Here is a 20003-nt window from a genome sequence, read left to right as displayed (position 1 = left end):
AATAGAGCGCAGATCCAGCCAAGAGCGCCATCACACCTCGTGACAGAAAGTGACAGATTAAAACACATTTACACACCAGCGCACACTGCAAAAATAAATAACGTCTACACAACTCAAAGCATCTGCCCAAAGTGTGGGTGTGAAGGAAGTAACGCCAGTAGATGGTGCTGTAGGTCACAAGGCTGGTAACAGTACTTCCCTTTAGTTACAACCCTGATTAGTGGCACTGTATTAAGTATTAGAATCAGTTCTCGTGCTAAAGTTTGCACTATTAGAGAAAAGCAGTTGGTCTGTTAGTTCAGTAATGGGAGCAAATGTTGGTTTCCAGAGAGTCTATAAATAATATATATTAATATAGTGCTTTGTGTATGCAATAGGGTCAAGGGATGGATTTTGACCATCAGTACACTCCAATGTAAGTGCCAGTATGCAGGTAATTAGCTACTTGATGCTATGTGAATCAACCTAAAAGATGAATAAGTTAAAAAAGAACCTGACCGCCACTGCCACATCTGCTCAGGTGTGATGCCCATTCAACAGAGAACACGAGGCAAAGGGCTTTAGACAAACATTTTTATTCTGACTGCCATTACAGCTCTGATGCATCCAGGGCGTGTACATTAAAAAAAGAGGAAACAAACAAAAACACACAGAAGCTGTCGGTAATGAACACCCCAGCAACCTGATGAAGAGCCAAGAATGATTTGGCACAGAGTCCTGCATGTTCTGAGGCGAACCTCTTTCAAAGAAATCATGTGCTTCACACTCCTTCTCTCTCAAAGGATGCGCAACAGAGCCGTGGAATACAAACCCTTTAAAGTTCAGAGTAACATTGAAGGCAAAAAAAAAACATTTACAGAAAAAAAAACCTGAACAACAAAAAACAGTAAGAGGCAGCGCAGCCGAGCGGCACGTCTTAGGCCACCCCTTCGTCGGGGTCGATGAGCGCCGCCCTGCTGGAGAAGACGTCGGCCAGCATGTGCCTGGGGATCTCGGAGCCCCTGACGCGCAGGGTGTAGCAGGCGTCCTCCACCTTGCCCAGGCTCTGCTTGAGCGTGTGCAGCTTCTTGGACACCTCGTAGGGCCCCGTGTTGCCGATGTAGGAGAAGCCGTCGTAGATCTGCCGCAGGAACTGGCTGAGCTGGAAGGGCGTGTCGATGTCGCCGTTCCCCACGCTGCTGATGCACATGCGCATCAGCTCACCCGTCAGGTCAGCCACACCCAGCAGGTAGTCGGTGGGCGTCACCTGGAAGGTCAGTACCTTCATCCGCTGCTGCTCTGATGGGTCCTTCAGCCCGGAGAGAGTGAACAGAGATCATTACTGCCCCTTCATGTACAAAGACCTTTAGAAACTTCTTACTAGTTTCAGACTGCATGCAAAGTGCTGTCTGGGAGATTGGCTGTTGTTCACGTGACTAGACAATAAACTTTTGCTGTGCAAAACTTTTCGGTGCAACTTCCCCAAATTTTAAGATGAGCTCTCAGAGTCTTTTCACAAGTTCATTTTCAAAATGGGTAAAATTCACCTTTTCACACCTGAATATGGCATTGCCCACATTCACTACCACATCAGACCTTGTTTAGGTTACAGAGTAAGAATTGAGTACCCTTGTGGTTACAAACCTGTTTTGTTTTAAGACCTGTTACCTGTAATGTACTTTTGCTTTTACAGATCAATATTAAGAGAACATTAAGAAAATATGTTAGCTCAGAATAAGCTTAGAATGTTAGAACACAATGTTAGAGTTTTTACTGTTACATGCTTTTATTTTAGCACTGCTTTTCTGCTTTCCTTAGTCCAGTTACTGTTACATTGGCTGCTCTGTACCTATTATTGTTGGTTTTTTTTTTTGCTCTTGTGATACATAGTTAAATTTATCATGCTACACTAGCCTTGTAATCCACTCTGGGTCACAGCAGCTACTAAATAGATGATTCCTGTTAATGTGAATAGTGTACTATTACCAGATACTGTTAAAATGTGCGGCAGCAAACTGCATAACGGTGTGACACCAATGTAATGGCATGAGGAAAAACAAAAGGAAAAGGAAAAACAAAAAGGAAACTGTTGAAGATCACTTTTAGCAATGGCATCTGATCATGGTTTGCACTGGGCCGACTATGAGACAAGGGCTTTCATTAGCTTTTGCGCTAAAGATGAGGGGATTCAGGGGAGACTTGAAGGGGAATCAGAGGAATCAAGATGCTTTCTTAGAGTGAACAGTAGAGTATTCAGCACTGTAAACACATGCACATATGTGCATTGGCAAGTGCAGTTAAAATGGTATTCAAGCCCTACGTTTTTATGTACAAAGCTGAAGATCCAACGGCTACGTTGTACTTATCATCTCATTACTCTGTGCCAGCGGTTACATTGTTCTTCTAAAAATGGAAAGGGCAGACATGAGGGGCATCAACCTGATACACATCCATGGCAAGGCTGCTTCCAAAGACTTCAGGGCACAATTTGGCCTGATGATAGTGGAAGCAGTTATTTTCAGTGAGTTGTGCTAATGTGCAGAGCGAGCATCCATTATCTCTGTCTAAAATTGGAACGAAGAGCCATGGCAGGGCACTGACCAAACTGATAAGCCTGGTGTAAGCGCTGCAAAGTAGAGTCCCGCTACCTGACCCAAGCCCCACAGGTCAACACAGGCAGAAATCTGCAACGGGCGACAGCATAGCACAGTGGTGAGGAGCGGGGCTTGTAACCAAAAACTGCTGGGGCATTGCTGCAATACCCTTGTGCAAGGTACCTAACCCAGAATTGCCTCAGCAGATATCCAGCTGTACAGATGGATAACACGTAAAAATTGTGACCTATGTAAGAAACTAATACTCGCACTGGATAAGAGCATATGCTGAATGGCAATAATGTAATGTAATGTAACAGTTTTCCAAGATATCACTGTACGGATGCTGCTTTGCATAAACATTTGCATCTGGGGGTTTCAAAATGGCTCATTAAGTTCTGCTGTGCTGGAACATTTCATTACCTTGACTCACTACAATACCAATAGGAAGAAGAATACCTTTGTCTCTGCCTTGTCTTCTTTCAGAAACACCAGCCTGGCATTGATCTCCTCCAGGCTGATCAGAGAGCGGTGCCTGATGAAGTGCTGGAAGGACACGGCTTCCACATACTCCTGGATCCCTGTGGGAGAGACTGAGGTTACTGATGCTCACTCTCACACATACATATCTACAGCCGTCTTAGAAGTCCACCAGAGGGTCTGGTACATCAGACTGATGTGTCTTTGATGTCTGGGTTGTCAGGACCTAATATCTATGGTCGTCTTACGAGGCCATTAAAGGGTCTGGTATATCAGGCTGATGTCATTCTGACGCCTGTGTTTTCAGGATCTGACCGGGCGTCAGCGTACTAGGGCAGATGGAAATGACTGGGCCCACCTGTCAAGATTCTACATATACAATCCCGAACACTGATTGAGCATCCATGAGCCATTTCCTGTTGTGAGGGATATTCAGTGGTACCAATTACGTGTATATTCAGGGTAGAGGTGTCCACACTACTAAGTTCATAAATACATGACAGCACTGTAGTCATTCACTTCACCAAGTCCTTGATTCTGTTGAAAAAGCAAACATTTGAAGGGATGACAAGGAGGAGTTGGTGGACCTCACTAAAACACCATGAAACCTCACTGCCACTACATATACAACATAACACAAACAAGTTATTCCAATAGAACTGTAAGATCTAAAGAGACTGACAAACCTCTTGCAATTAATGGTGGATACATCTTATCTGCTCTTCAAAAAATGAAAGTAAAGAAATATGAAGTGATTTTATAAATCAATCCTACTCTTGAACGTTCATAATATTATTCTTGTGCAGACTCAGCAGGCAGACTGGTCAGGACTCTGCAGGGAGAAGCAACATGCGAGACATAAATGACACTGTCTATTGAGTTTCCACCAGTAGCTAATTTATTAGAACCTTTATGGTTCAGTAGGTAACACCAAGGTGTAAATTCTCACCTCTTCCCATCCAGGAGCAGTCACCTGCAGTGCTGTTTGATTTTAATACCGTCTCTGTGATGCATGCCACCAGGAACAACTGCACAGCTACCACCATTTATGTTCCCTAATCTTACAAAAAATCAGTTTCTTGAGCCACGCCACCAGTTTGTTATATTTACTGGTAATAGATACAGATGCTTGGATTTACACTAAATAACACAAGGACATTAAACCCATGTCCACAAACAAAGAGGTTGCCTCTACTTCTAGGAAAAAGAAAAGACTCATTCAAGGAGTTGCATGAATATGATGTACAGGGAGCACTTCCTGACCAGTATGTGGCACCCAGAATCTACATGGAGATCACCTTTTCATCTAAAGCAGTTTAACAAAATTCCATCTGCATGAAACTACAGGTGGGTATGCAATTGTGTCACAAAACTCAAAGCCATACACACCTTAATGCCTCTTCCACTAAGAGCTGGAGCCAGGCTGGCACAAGCTGCAGGTAGAACTGGCTGGCCTGGTACATCACAATCATTAACCATTACCCATTAAGGGATAAACAAACAAAAATGCGCCTTCAGCATTGTGGGGCAGTAATTATGGCTCCAGTGTTCCTGGTTTCTCTCAAATGTAAAGCTGAATATGCCAGCTAAAGTGGCATCAGCTGAGACTGTGGTTTCAGAGTGAGCTCCCTTATTACTAAAAAGGCCCTTTGTTACATAATAGTACTGATGTTGTTCAGTGCAAAACACCTATATGAAAAGCTCAGGCAATAACCACTCCCTGTATCAAACACCCAATGTCTGGCTGTTCCTTCTCAAAGACAGTGGACTGAAGTGAAGTTGGAATGATGGGTTTTAAGTGAAATAAAAGGTAGTTGGTTTTAGTAACAATAGATGATAAAATTCATGACCACATTAGACTGTCCAGCTCCCCCTAGTGGTGAGGAGTGTTGAGAGTGCAGCAGCGAATGATAGAAAGGCCTGGAAAACTACTCTCTGGGGAAACTCTCTTCTTGCCTAATCCCCACAGAGGAATGTCTTAAAACACACCCACCTGGAATGTGCACATCTTTACCAGTGCCACACTAATGCCAACATACCTGGCAGAGCTCAAGTAGCCAGTCTTCCACATGGAAAGTGGGCAGGGACGACCTAAGAAACCCAGCACGGTGCCAAGCACGGCAGGCCAGAACGAAGCCAGCGGCATTTTCCTTTGTTTGTTTGTTTTTCTGTCTCCCATGAGACAGCGAGGGGAAACGCTTCCATGTCCCCTGATGGGTCTCCCTGACAAGCGCCTGAGTGTGCCAGAGTGCGCTGGCTTTTGCCGTGCCTGGCACGCGTGCGGGTGTTTATACCAATATGCCGCCGGGCATGGACGAGGCCACGCATCACTGCACTACAGAACCTCCTAGCCTGGGCATCACTGTTTGGGGCGTGCGGAACGGCACTGCCCTCTAGCCTCTGCCCATATCAGAGTATCCCTGCATTAAGCTGCCTCCACACCACTTAACCGCAGCAGTGGCTTACTCTTGCACCTTTTGTTGGTCTGGCTCATCTTTCACAATCCCCGTTTCACATCGCTCAAAAATCCACTTCTACTAAGCATTCACAGGGTCATTTTTCCATGTGCAGCTTTGCTTTTTGGTTATATAAACTTCTTTGCAACTGCTCTCTCTCAACCAGTGTCTTATAATGTGCTATTGTGCAAAAAAAAAGCTGGCATTAAACTTGCAAGCACTGTACTTAACCCAGACTTTTAAAAAAGGATTGTCAGATTGGTGTGCAAATAATAAAAAAATTCAATTACATTTAGTCTTTCAGGACCGTTACCCCCCCCATGGAATTATTAACACACAGATTTCCTGGTTCTTACACTGAATACCAACCTTTTTTCCTTCCAGCACACTGAAAGAGAAGGGTAAGTGTGCCACCATACCAGTCATCTGAAAGACATACTTCAGTGCCAAATACTCTTGGCTCAGCGCAATGTGGAAAAAGTAGGGTCAATTCTACATGCAACGATGCGAGTGTGTGAGAGAGAGCATTGTCTGTTATGACCTTTAGATCTGCCTAACAAAGCTGCCACATCAGACCTGCAAGGTTATTCCCCACCGGTCGATGTCAACCACATCATTCATTGCCCTTTCTAATGCATGACTCACTTCCACTGGTCCAGTCCAATCATGGATCCTCTGCGTGTACAAATTTAATTACAACATCTGTTATGTTCACTACAATTGAATCAAAAATCGACAATTCCATTATAGAATTCAATTCAGCCCAACTGGCACAGATCCCAGCGACATATCCAGACACAACTAAGCAGGTCTTTGTCTTTGCCATGACACTTTTTTTTATCATGGTCTGGCCATTTAGGCAAAGTTAAAGTTGCTCATAGCCATAGCAGACGTCTGGGAAAACAAGTAGGTAATTCTTCTCTCAAAGCCTCCGTGGGTCTCTAATTCACACAACAGGTATAAACCTGCATTCCTCCAGGGCTGTACTGTCTTAACTTCTCAATGGGAAACGGCTAATGCCTGTAGCACCTACCCAACGGATTTCTTTACAAAGCAATTATTTCGACTGAACAATTAATACCTGGCTACTAGAGCAGACACCTACATAGGGGACCTCACACTGAGGATTCCAGAAAGCTCTCTCTCTCTCTCTTCCAATACATGTGCCATGCATGTAATGGATTGCAGTGTGAAATGCATGTAATGCAAAGCTGCATGTGCTACTGTGGCGCAGGCAGCAGGCCTGGCGGTGATATTCAAGGGAAAGAGTGTGTTTCTCTGAGATGACCAGGCAGCGCAGGAGTTCTCCTCTGCAAAGCAAGTGTGCTTCAGCTCAGCAAACCTGGCCTTCCTGAATGACGACAACGCTCCAGAGCATCCCAGAAGACCTGATTAAAGCGAGTTTCCGGTCCACAAATTTTACTGCACGTCAGAGAAGCCTGATCAAAGTGTGCAAGATGTAGTCTTGCACCGGCACTTGTAAATGTGAGGGTATTATATCGCACAAGTAATGCGCAACGTATAGGAAGAGAATATTCTCTATTCAGTGTTGTGCTGGCAAGAAGCCATCATTAAAAAAGAACTGTCATCTCTGTCCACTCAGATGAGGTTTTAAAGTTTCTTTCATTGACTGGTATGAAATGAGGTCAAAAATATATATTTATTGGTTATTTATGAATATATACTACTAAAAAAATCTCAACAACATATCTGATATTCTGCCTTGAAGCTCAGCAGGAAAGATGAGAACCATGTGTGTCTCTTACCCAAAGCATTACCTTATCGCTAAACCAAAACAAAACAGATTACACATATTCACATTGATATTTTCAACTCCCGAGTTGCATCTAGCATAATAGGTGAAGTGCTGGGCTCTTCCGCGTCCGATAGCCTCAGGACTGTACGAAATACGTGACTCCCCAGCCGTGTCTGCACAAGTGCAGTAAACCGAGGGAAACTAAAAAAGCTACAGAAACCATCTGCTGTCTCAGACTAACCCACTTATCAAAGCGCCGCCACTATCCATATCAGTGACAATTATGTTCAAATTTAGCTCCCAATATTTTGGAGTGCCCGTATGGAAAAACAAACCCATTAAAAGTTACTGGGAACTTTGAGTCCAGTCATCTTTTATCAGCTCAGGGCAATAGCCACAGCATTATTGAGCACTTACGTAATCTAATAAAGATGATAAAATTTTAAAAAAAGAACTAATTGGTGGGAAGTGCCACTGGTCACGTCAATGCGGATACTCTCTGGCAAATCCTCTGTGACCACAATCTAAAAATGACTTCCACAGCAGCTAGATAACTGCTAAAATGCTACAACCCAAAATGTTTCCTTCAAAACTTGGCAGACAATATGTCTGCCCCCAAGAAAAAAAAATCTCAGATTGCAGCGGGAAAGCTTGATCTTGGGTCACTCCATATCAAGGGGCGTGTACTAATTAGTGCCCTACGTGATTGTTCCTTTCACACAATCATCAAATCTGATTGGGAGTCATTCAGCAAATTTATTGCACGTAACAAAGTCGTGGCAGAAGTGGGACTTCAGATATTAAACATATCAAACGGTCCAGCCGCTGGCTAACTAAACTGTGAGAGCCAGCCATAATACAATATATAACATTCACAGACAGGCCAACTAGGCCAACTAGTGACATAGTATGTCCTGCACTCAAGAAGGAACAGTGGATGAGATATGAACATGAAACATGAAAATGTCACAAACATCTAAAGTGTGGAAAACCTGTAATATTTCCTTGCTGTTATCATGCTGCATGATATTTTCAGTTAGGAAGTTTTTTTATTTACTTAGTACATGCTGGTACAAATAGAAGTGTTTCAATATTATATCACACTGATGACATACCAACTCTCTAAGATCTTGCTTGCCAACAAAGTGGGTTGAGATTAGCCTAGTATCTTCTTTGACAGTTGCCAAAAACTAGCAACCTACCCAAAAATGAGTTCTGAAAACAAACGCAATCAACACTAGTATGACAAGAATAGCATAACATTGGTCAGCTCCTTTAACATTTGATGTTTAGCAAACAAGATGAAAATCTAGTTCCAGCCCCCAGCTGATAAGTATCATATTTCATACCCTGCACTTCAGGCTCTTCATATAAAAATAGACTTTGCACTTGCCGAGTTATCCATCTGTGGGCCATGCAGCCTCAACGGTATCATTCAACATTAAGAAATATTACTTTATTCTCATAACGAAACTTGATAACATAGAGTGTGTGCTTGGGAGAGATAAAGGGCAACAAAGATAGATTTCATTAATAGCTCTCAGATATCAAAAATGTAACTTCCTGTTATGTGAAAGACATTAAGTGGTACTGAAAACCCAGAGGGAACAAGATATTATCCAGATCCTGTTAGGCCAAGAAGATATTTTAATAAACTGACATTATCTTATCGGGTCAACTGACTGACATTTGTGAGGAAACTTAACTTTAGATAAAAATAAAAGGCAATGAATCAATGAAATCTACATGTTTGGTCACAGAATAACATTTCTTAATCTAGCAACAGTTGTCATTCAAAGATACTTATGCATTTTCAGCAAACATTAGCTTCATGACATCTTATAAAATCTGTGAAATCTGCTAATTGTTTCTGTGTGAGAAATGAATCAATTGTGCTTATCACTGCACAACCACTTAAGCAAAAATGTACATAACAAAAGGAAATTGTGACTAGGATGTATATAAGATAAAAAGTAACCCCACATACAAAATGAGAACAGCAGGACTGATGATTTTAAAAACTACAGAAAAGTAATAAGCTACTCAATGAAAATTAATATTAAATACTAAGTATGTAGCAATCCCATTGACCAAATACCAATATATGTTTTTAAGAGGGTTTCAAGTTTCATCCGTATGATCTGATCAGCTGAACTACAACCTTATAGATTGTTTACATGTTTTACAAAAGCAACAGTTTTACAGGGTTGTTGTCTGTCACAATAATTTGTGCTACAGGAAGAATAAGCTATGAAAAAGCCTGTCAATATTTCAGTGTGAGGGTGATCTGACTACAGCATCATGCATTATATGCAATGTAAAATCACTGGAAAAGTGAAAAAAAAACACAACTTTCTAAATCATGACTAAAACTGTGTTGGTGTCTGTGTCTGCACAGGAGCACATCTGAGGACTAAAACATTTGTTGGGGTAGCGTCAGGTCTGTAGTCAGCAACAGCAGTTACCACTCTGCTGACCCTACAAAGGAAATGGCTCGGATCTTTCAAACACAGAGAGGAGGTGGAACTGAAACAAAGCCCTCTGTGACATTTCTGCAGGAATTCAAAAGGAGACTGCAGGGGATTCACCTGGAGTAAAAGCCTTATGGAACTGGTAGAGATCCTCCCCTCTCAGCTCCTCAGCTATCTGCCTGATCTTCAGTCTCACTCCATCCAGCTTCAGATCAGCCTCGGCCAGCACCTCCTCTGCATCCGGAACACTGAGGCCAACACAGACACCCGGAGGAGACGAGTAAAAGCCATGCTGGAGCTCAAAACTACACTTCTAAACTCTCACACAAGCATTAAAGGAGCTCCTGCTGCAGAAATCCACGTATTTGGACAGGGAAAACAATAATGTATTTCTACAGACAAAGACATAACTGACTCCCAAAATGTCACACCAAAGCCAAATAAAATAAATCTGATGGTGAATGCCATTTTTAAAACAGTTTATGTGCCCACAACAGGAAAAGTCTGTTTTTTAATATTAATGCATGGGGCACCAGTTCCAAGTAAGAAGCGTAACGGTTTTTCACTTTTGTGCTGTGTATTCCATTTATCACCTGTATTCCATTCGGTGTAGCACTTACCTTGTCACCCTATGAAGAAGAAAAATTGTCCTCTTGCTTTCAATGGTGATGTCACGACTCAATTTGACCAGCCTCTCATATTTATCATGTTTGGTGTCGAGCTCTATCTGAAAAGCTACGTGGAAGGAAAAAATGTTCATATGACTATCTCTTGAAGCCATTTATAGTCAACTAGAGAAAACATGTGCAAGGTGATGACATCAACTCTAACAGTTCAATATCACTCCACTCATCTGTCTGAAAAACTGCTTCTCTTTTAAAGACAACACCTGTGCATACCTTTGCAACTACCTAATATGAAAGAATCAGAAGAATCCCAGAACTTGGCACGGTCACAATTACACTTTGGCTGAGTTTGAGAAACGCTACAATATTTCACACCTTGCAACCCTGAAACCACTTGAAACACATGCACGACACATATAATGTCAATTTCATACTTTTGAACGCAGACAACACAGCTGAAGATGGGCTGGCACCTTCATCACCATCCTCACTTTTTGGAGCCTGTGTAGAGACTTGTTTCCGTTTCCGAAGGCATGCTTCGCCTGAGAAACAATCAGATACAAAGGAAAGCGGAACAGTGGCCCATAAGCATAAAAAATAACATTATGGGTCAGTGGCATTCATTTATGAACTACCTTATTTCAAAGTCATATAATTTTCGGCTATAAGAAAGTTGATACAATGAGTTGAATTTTTCTAGGAAACGCTCCACTTCTGACGCTCGCTGCTATGATTTCCGCTATTGTATGTAATTTCTGGGACTCAAAACGTGTCAAGCACTCACCTGGTATGTTAAGGGTATAAATTACATAGTAATAAAAAAAAGACCTGTACCATCACTATGAGGAGTGATCACTGCTGGCTCTGGAAACTGGCTCGAGATGCTTTTCAACTAAGTGATAACTGCATCTCAAATAACGTGTAATTCAGGTTCCAGTACAACTGCACTAATTAAGAAGAAATGAATTTGAGCGGTGTGGCGGTCATACACCAGTGAAGTTGCACTTGAGATCATGGCTTCAGTCTTTCATAAAAGTATGCAGCGACTAAAATTTATTACTGAGGCTATGCCTGCTAGCATGTTACACAGAGCACTACGGTGCTATTTGTATTGCCTTAAAATGCAGTTATTACCAGTAAATTATGCCACTGTACTCCCAAAGAAAAGTGTTCTTTAGCTAGCTAAACTAGCTTTACCCAAGCATGCGTCACTTTAACAGATATATGAATTAGCAGGATACAGTAAACTAGCTATCATGTTAAATGGAAACTTAAATTTCGTTACCTTCTTTCTTACTCATGACTTAAATATAGCTGTACCAATATATCATCTGGTTGAGTTTATGTATGATTGACGAACTGTAATCCTATCACCTGCTCACATATGCGGACGATACAGGCTTGTGTACAGCAGTGTAGGCTTTCCAGACATGCGTGTCCCACTCCTGCAAGGTTCGAGTATTGGTGCCGTTTTAAAGTGTCCGAGATTTTTTGAATGCGAGGAAGTAATTATAGAATTTAAATGCTTTTAAATTATTCTTGGATTTATAGATGTCCCTTACTGCTGCGACAAAGCTTGTATCCACGTTTAACAATGATTGTGTAATACCTTTTACATACTGGCACAGTGCTGGCTCTACTCCGTACTGCTTCAGACTTGCGATGTACAAATACGTATTCAGAATTGCATTCTGGGAAATGTATTTTAAATGGCCCGTCATTTTCGCAGGTGTGTTATGATGCGCCATGGTGTTAACTCAAAAGTATAGCCCATTGTTTCTAGTGTGAGGTAAACGCTGACATATGAGGTTTTAAAAAAATAAATCCCGATTGTTTGCTTCTGTAACCGGTAAAAGAAGAAAGCATAATGTGCGTTTGGCATAATCTCAAAAATTGTGTGCAGTTATTAAAATATAGCCCATTAAATGTTTGTTGCTAAGCCACCGGGGGACCTTTGAAAACGTTTAACTGTGCGTCAAAAACAAATTAAAAGAACAATGAAATCGAACCTGTTTGGATACATGTCTGTTTTACAATATTAAATTAAATGTTTAAAATGTAAGCTTTCAGAAAGTAGAATATGTTTCTGTCATGATTCTTTTGAATTTAATTTTATTATTATTAGGCTATTAAAAAATGCAATCAGACCCTGAACATAATCACATCATGTTTAGAAGTTTAGTATGTTCTATCATAATTCTGACAGGAGCAAATTTAGATTAGATTAGATTAGATTCAACTTTATTGTCATTACACATGTAACAAGTACAAGGCAACGAAATGCAGTTAGCATCTAACCAGAAGTGCAGTAAGCAGCAAGTGCAGAGGATATATTACAGTTATATGTATGTACAGTATAAGATGATTGCTATGGACATTTTTTGTACAGATGGATATATACAATGTGATATGTACATTATGAGGTCAGTAGTTATGGACGAATTTACAGATAGATATATACAGTGATATATACAGTGTATATAATATATGCTATGATATTTACAGTTGTATAATATATAAAATGGTTCTGGATTACAGATTACAAATAACAGACTGATGGTATGTGCAGTAGCGCTGAATGAGTCAAAGAATAGTGCAGTATAAGCTACAGTAAGCAACTGTGTCAAGTTATAGTATTACTGTAAGTGCAGATAACCTTCTAGTAGTGCAGGTGGTAAATGTATTACAATCAGTCCCGGCCAGGGGGATAAGGATGTGAGGGGCAATGAGATGTGCATAGTAATGTAGGGAAGTCAGCGGGGAGCAGAATTCAATAAGGAGATAGCTGTGGGGGAAAAGCTGTCCCTGAACCTGCTGGTCTTGGACTGGAGGCTCCTGAAGCGCCTCCCAGAAGGCAGGAGGACAAACAGTTTATGAGCTGGGTGGGAGGAGTCCTTGATGATGCTTCGGGCTCGACGTAGACAGCGTATCCTCTGTATGTTATCAATGGCCAGAAGCGGAGACCCTGTGATGCGTTGGGCAGTCTTCACCACCCGCTGCAGAGCCTTGCGGTCTGAAACCGAGCAGTTCCCATACCAGGCTGTGATACTGCTGGTCAAGATGCTCTCGATGGCGCAGCGATAAAAGTTCACCAGGATTGCTGAAGAGAGATGGTTTTTCTTCAGTGTCCAACTTTGTCCAAACTTTGTCCAACAGTGTCCAAATTTGCAGATAACATTGCAGTCTTCAGTCAAAACAGCCCTCCTTTCAAAATATGAATTAGCATATACCTGTATGATACACAACAGATAATCAGACAGTTTGTACTATCTACTTGTCTCACGTTCTGTTAGACAGATAGTTAAGATGGATGGTTAAACACATTTTATTATAATTATATAGTAGCCAACTCACTTAAATATTATATTACTTAAATCTTTAAATCATTTTACATTCTGTGTCCTTTTAACATTCAGTATATTTCTTTTCATTCTTTATAGGCTACATTTTACAGCTCATGATGCTATCATAATAGTCCTGAAACTTTTGAGCAATTTACATTAAATTCCCATTTCTTTTCATGCCCCATTTTGATCATTGTTTCTTGAATCCTAGAAATCAGGTCTTTATCAGTGATTACATAACAGAGAGACAAACCTGTCTTTTGCTCTTAATTTGTAAACATTTTCCTACACAAGGCAGTCATTAAAAATTCCATAACCAAAACTCTGCTCAGGTAACAAATCACATATGGATGATGGCCTGCTTGAAAAGAGGGCCACGGTAATTTTTAATAACAAAGTGCTAATATTTTAAAAAATCAATAATAAATACTCTCAACAAGTTCCTACGGGCTATGACCAGATGATTTCTACTGCAAAACATTTAACAATTGGATTCATAGGTTTTGACCAAATTGCAACAACAGCGCTACACGTAAGCAGTCACACTGCCCTCTCAGTTTTTGACAAGCTCTTATCCTGACGGGGGTCTATCATGCCTCTCTCTTTCCAGAAGGAACAGGGCCAGCTGCGTACGTGCAGCCCTGTACCTCTGTGTGCATTTCCCGAGAAGGTTACAGCCCATGCCAGCTGTGCTGTTTTCTGATATACGTTTTCACATTTATCTATGACAACTTATTGGCAATACCTACATTCAGGGGAGAAGGCTGGTGATTTTGTCTTTGTGCAAATCCTATAAAGCATATTTTAGCCACCAGTTCATCACTGCCTTAGAATTTTCACAAATGTTTACATTTTATTAATTTTTGCTTAACTTTTTAACATATTTAAGATTTGCAGCGCAACGTATTTACGGTGATAAAAGAATATATAGTAAAAGCAAGACTGAACAGCTTGTATTCATTTATTGGCCCCGCTACTGAAACCATTTTCTAAGTCAAATTTTAAAATGGCAACATGTTGGTACCCAGTGGTGAGATGAAATTACTTTTCCATATGTTGGTAATTAAATTCCTTTTTATGTCGCTTTAAATATACAGTTGCCCTCATAACAGCCTAGCCTATGTGATTACACAAGTGTATGAAGACACGCACAAATCAAAGTAGACATGTTTCCCTGCATAAAAGTCATAGTGATTATTTGCGTTACAGCGATATTGTCACTGCAGCCGGAGCGACTGAATAAAATTAAATAGCCTATTTTTTCTACATTAATTTTTAAACCGCATGGACGGGGGTCACAGCTCCGCAGCGTCGGTTAGTCTTGGTCCATTTAACTGGTCAGCCGCAAAATATTTCCTGACACAGCAGGGACGGACAAGCAAACAACTAATATTCAGCTCACAACACGCTCTAACTGCTAGGCAGTGAGCGAAACTATAGCCCTGGCAGTTGGACTCTGAGCGGGCCCTGCCCTCTCCATGCTGACGTCAGGGGCTTGGTTTGTTCGGAGGACGTGCAGAGCTCAGAAAGAGAACGGCGCCATGCGACTCTGTCAAACTGGTAGGAAGGCATGGGCGTTTTGAAGTCCAAAGAGCGTCCGACATGCAGAGTCCCATTTGTCCAAATCGTATATCAGATTAACCCTGAGAGAGGTTTACCGATCATGTGTGATGAAATTGGTTTGCCGTGAAGCGGAGAAGCTAATTTTCCGTTTCGCTTGTTGCGGTGCGTCTGCTGGTAGATCACTTCCAAACTTAACAGTCGCAGAACGCGTGGAAGGCAGTGGACTTAAAGGTGAACTGACCGCTGCGCAACCATGGAAAAGGAAAGCTCGCTGGATTTGGACCGGGACCGGCAGTATTGTGAGCTGTGCGGAAAAATGGAAAACTTACTTAAGTGCGGCCGATGCCGAAACTCCTTTTACTGCAGCAAGGAGCACCAGAAGCAGGATTGGAAAAAGCACAGGCGTATTTGTAAGGAGGCCGAAAAATCACAGGGTCCCCCGCTGCCCGATCCGCAGCAGGCGTCTCTGGACGTGAAAGAGGGGCAGCAGCTGACGCAGAAGAACCGCGCAGAGCTGGAGAACTCGGCCTCTCAAAGCTCCTCGTACGGGGAAAGAATGAGAGATTTTATCACGTGCGCGGAGAGCTCGGGCATAGCTGACAAGCAAGCTGGAGACGGGATCAACAACAACACGAAACCGAACGGACAAACGAGATTTCCTCCGCAAAAACTAGCCATGGAATATATAGTTCCATGTATGAACAAGCACGGTATCTGCGTGGTGGACAACTTTCTTGGAGAAGAGACCGGACAGTGTATTCTGGAGGACGTAATAGCCCTCCACAAAACTGGTAAATTCACGGACGGACAGTTGGTCAGTCAAAGAAGCGACTCTTCCAAAGACATAAGAGGAGACAAAATAACGTGGATTGAAGGAAAGGAGCCTGGCTGTGAGAAAATAAGTTTTCTCATGAGTCGCATGGACGATCTGGTTAGACACTGTAATGGCAAACTGGGAAACTACAGAATAAATGGAAGGACAAAAGTAAGTATATAAGCCTCAGTAAAGACGTAAACTGTATATTAAGAGTTCTGTCCCCCTCCAGGTTGTGCGAAGAGCACTTTCGAAATGTAGCAACACCTTGCCGATTCAAATGCGGTCGCTACACGGTTCCATATGGAATCAAAGTGCCCAGACAGTGCAAGCACTGCGCAGTGTTTATGGTCAGTGAAACTGGAAAACTATCTTAAAAGACCGGTGAGCAATCTCAAATTTATACCGGGATTTTTTTTTTTTAATTTACAGCAGCGTACATAAAATTCAACAATCAGCTGACAAATTCCATAAATTACTTGCAGATATTTGTCATGCACTTAAGAACTTTACACGACCAGAACTTAGTGTATTCGAGAATTTAGAAATGCACCCCCTAGCATCGTTTGCATCTGTGGTATGATTTAGCTCCCTCGCTAGTTTAGATACTGCAGTGCAACCCCGCCCCCAGCCGCGCACACACTGTATTAATTGTACGTTAGGTATGTGGGGAATTAGTAGTAGTACATTGGGTTTTTTGATGATTAATTATACAGTCATGAAACTTCCAGTATAGACTACAGGAGCTGGTCAATGCAAATGAACGCATAACCTTACAATGTGCATAATCAATGATGACAGCTGTGTTTGATGGCCTGTGACAGCGGTTTGCTGATTTTACGAGTTTCCGTATGGTTTGAGGCAAGTTATTTGGTTTGGCCGTTAGTTCAGGAACAATGCGTTTTCATATATCCATTAAAACATGCGTAAGAGTTACTACTTTACAGCCATTCTGCAAGTATTCTGACAGTGCCGACCTATAAATGCGTGTATGAATTCCACCCAGCACTGTAAAGCGCGTGTTCTAATTTGTCATTTGAATTATTTCAGTTTAATGCTTTAAATATTTACGTAATTCCGTTAAACCCTTTGTCTTAAGGAGTGTCATGGCTGTAACCTGGCACAAATTAAATTGGCAACTTTGGGGGGAAAAAGGTTTTTCAGTTTATTCAAGCAAAATTATAGCATGTTTGTTAACATAGGATACTTTTTGATCATTGTTCTAACACGAGACTAATACCTCACTTGGGAGACAATACCAAGGCCTTTACTGTGACATTTTCTAGCCATACTTAAGTATGGCAGTCATGTCGAGTTCTTAAAACCATAACACAGGTTGCACAGAGAAATGCCTTCTTCCATATGGTCAAATCTCATGGAGGGGATTTCGCAATCGCAGCTTTGTGACTTTACAGGTTTAAGTGTCTGGTGTGATCAAGAACAATACGATTACAATCCATTGATTACGAGAGAGCAGAGGAATTTAATTTACCAAATCGGTCTTCATCTTTTTATTGTTACAATGTCTTTTACCCCAACAGCTGATCTGTAGGAAGGTGTTAGCTTCTCATGTACTTCTGAATTGCACTACTATTATATATTTTAGAAACTGACATTTTCACAAAAGTTTACATCTGTTTTGTGCAATGTCTTTTTGGGATTTTTTGGCTAAAGAATCAAAAAGAGCCGGATTGCATGACAAAGTCAATATTGAGTTTATAATTATTGTCTCCGTTTCTATCTACTGTCTTTCAAAAATAAATGATGTTGAAGCATACAGGCAGCTTACATTTGAATGCATATTTATTTGCCCTTCAGAAGGAAGTACACATAGTTTATAATTTTTAGGTTTTGAAAATAATCTTTTGAAACGGATAATGCCATCAAATTTGCATCATGTTGTCTTTTAAAACCAAATGATTTTCCCTCCATAAATCATATCAAAAGAGATAATGCATGTTAATTAAGGAAGCTTGTGATTCAGGCAGAAGGGAAGCATGGGATGCCAGTTCATGAAGCTGTGGTGTTACCTGGAGATTGTCTAACTGCAGAGACCAAGAGGGCGTTCTAGTTCAGAGCCATTACCAGAAGCGTTTCTCAGACAATGTATCATGTGTTTTTTTTTTTTCTTCTTCACACTGAGTTTCGGTTTTTCTTTTGAGGAGGTTTTGAAACCCCTGTGGGTTTTGTTAACATGCTTTGGAGGTCTGTTGGTTGAGGTCAGGATTTTCTCCACCTTCATGTGGTTTTAGTGGCTTGCATGCTCAGCATCTGGCACCTGCCTGTCTGCTGAAAGATGCTCAGGTCCCAGAATGTTGCCAGTTTGGACCTGGAGACCGGACTTTTTCCTGAGAGTGGGGCTTCAGTCATTGCTCATGCCTGCACTCAGTCTCTCTTCTGCATTGCCCCAGGGCTGCCTGTCTGCCCAATGTAAGAGTGGGCATGTCTAAGCTTCTCAGAAAGGAAGCTGGGGGTAGACTCCGAGAAGAACTGCGGCTGGCAGGCTGGTACGTTTTTTTTTTTTTTTTTTTACTTTTTAATTCCGGGCATGAATCATGAATCAGTTGTGTGAGAACTCCGTTAACCATCTTTGAGGGCAAGCAAATTTAGGTCAAAGAAACCAACAGACAAAACCCCCCCCCCCCCCCCCCCCCCCTAAATAAGGCCTGTTGCTTCAGTACCCCTTTGCCACCCACTGTATGACAGAGGAGAGTCCAGAGGTTCAAAGGACATCTTTGGGAGAGTGATGGAATTGGCAGGATCTCTTGGTAGCATGTGTAGCTAAGCCTCACTTTGGCAGCGGCTTGGTTTCTCTCAGCTTACATGTGACCTGAGAACTTTGACTGCTTCTTCTCACTCTTGTTGATTAATGAGCCTATGCATTTAGAGGTTACGGGGAGCTATTGGCATTTACCTGTCAGGTTGTGAAGGTAAATGCATTTAAAGGTAAGTTGAATTGCTCATGTTGATTTTGCTGTTATTAACTTCATGCATTAATGTGTAGATTTGAAAAGCAGAAGCCTGAGACTGCATACACTGGTCTCTGTCTCTTTGCGCTACAGTTCTCCTGAGTTGCAGGAGTGCTGTGTGAGAGTGCAGTGTGCATTCAGCAGGGTCAGACAGTGGGATGGAGGGTCAGTGAGGCTCACTGCACTGTCTCCAGGAGTGCTGTGTGGCGTTGGCCTTGTTTACCAGCCTTGCGTCAGGCTTGGCAGCGTTCGGTGGCGTCTGTGCTCTAAACTGAGATCATGTCTGCACAAAGACATGTCTGCAAACAAGTGGGCAACCAGCAACTGCTCCCTTCCGTCATCAGTGTGTATGTATCTCAGTTAAGCACACAGTTATTGCAGGTAGCTGGTAATTAAGGCTTGCTTGCTCCCGGCTTTGTGCGACTTAGCCCCCACACACCGCCACCCCACGGGGCACCATGGATGTCACATGTTCTGACTAGTCGCTTTCTAAACAGCAGGCATCCTGCTGAATCCGCCAATCCTGCCATGACTCTGTGTGAATGGCCTTGACCTCAGGCAGGGAGGCTTGAGCGAGGGGTCTATAGGATCAGGCTCAAACACATTTGCACCTTAAACGGATTAGGAGTCAAACAGCAGGGTTTAGTGCTCGGGAAGTGAATGTAGAATTTGAGGCAACAAGCATGTAACGGGCGTTATAGTAGACACTCAAGAGTAATACATAAAGCTAACAGCGTCCGCTCAGGCTGCCCTCAAGGAGACCTCTATTCAACTGTGTAAAGAAATGCTTAATCTCCCCAGTTAATCTTGTGTCCAGCTACTGTGTGCTATAGGTACAGGTGTGCTGCAGCAATTGTAAGGCTGTAAAAAGTTTCTGAAAGGATTCCTGTGAGGAGAAAATGAAGGCATGATTACAGAACACCTTGGGAGGTGTATTTTTGTTCTCCCTTT

The 20003-nt window shown here is 42.0% G+C and overlaps 2 protein-coding genes across 2 annotated transcripts in view; one reads left to right on the top strand and one right to left on the bottom strand.

The window, feature by feature from the left end:
- Positions 1-591: 591 nt before the first annotated feature.
- tsnax (translin-associated factor X) lies at positions 592-11782 on the bottom strand. Its single transcript, XM_036547067.1, has 6 exons — positions 11648-11782; positions 10797-10904; positions 10357-10471; positions 9854-9984; positions 3033-3154; positions 592-1288 (listed from the first exon to the last, which is right to left on the bottom strand). Exons 1-6 carry the CDS (start codon positions 11661-11663, stop codon positions 917-919), a joined length of 864 nt encoding a protein of 287 aa, XP_036402960.1. The 5' UTR covers positions 11664-11782; the 3' UTR covers positions 592-916.
- Positions 11783-15285: 3503 nt separating this feature from the next.
- The window catches only part of egln1a (egl-9 family hypoxia-inducible factor 1a), a 29170-nt gene continuing 24452 nt past the window's right edge, over positions 15286-20003 (top strand). The window contains exon 1 of the mRNA XM_036546203.1: positions 15286-16254. Within this exon, the coding sequence (XP_036402096.1) occupies positions 15523-16254 (732 nt within the window). The 5' untranslated portion in view covers positions 15286-15522. The remainder of the gene's footprint in view (positions 16255-20003) is intronic.

Source organism: Megalops cyprinoides, chromosome 15 (assembly GCF_013368585.1).
Source record: "Megalops cyprinoides isolate fMegCyp1 chromosome 15, fMegCyp1.pri, whole genome shotgun sequence".
NCBI lineage: Eukaryota > Metazoa > Chordata > Actinopteri > Elopiformes > Megalopidae > Megalops > Megalops cyprinoides.
This window is presented reverse-complemented; position numbering and strand designations above follow the sequence as displayed.

Excerpts from the sequence above, each read along its gene's own strand:
- tsnax (XM_036547067.1), bottom strand. Across the intron at positions 3,155-9,853 it reads CCATAAGGCTTTTACTCCAG|GGATCCAGGAGTATGTGGAA; the intron begins GTGAATCCCCTG and ends TCTCTCCCACAG. Across the intron at positions 1,289-3,032 it reads AAGACAAGGCAGAGACAAAG|GACCCATCAGAGCAGCAGCG; the intron begins GTATTCTTCTTC and ends TCCGGGCTGAAG.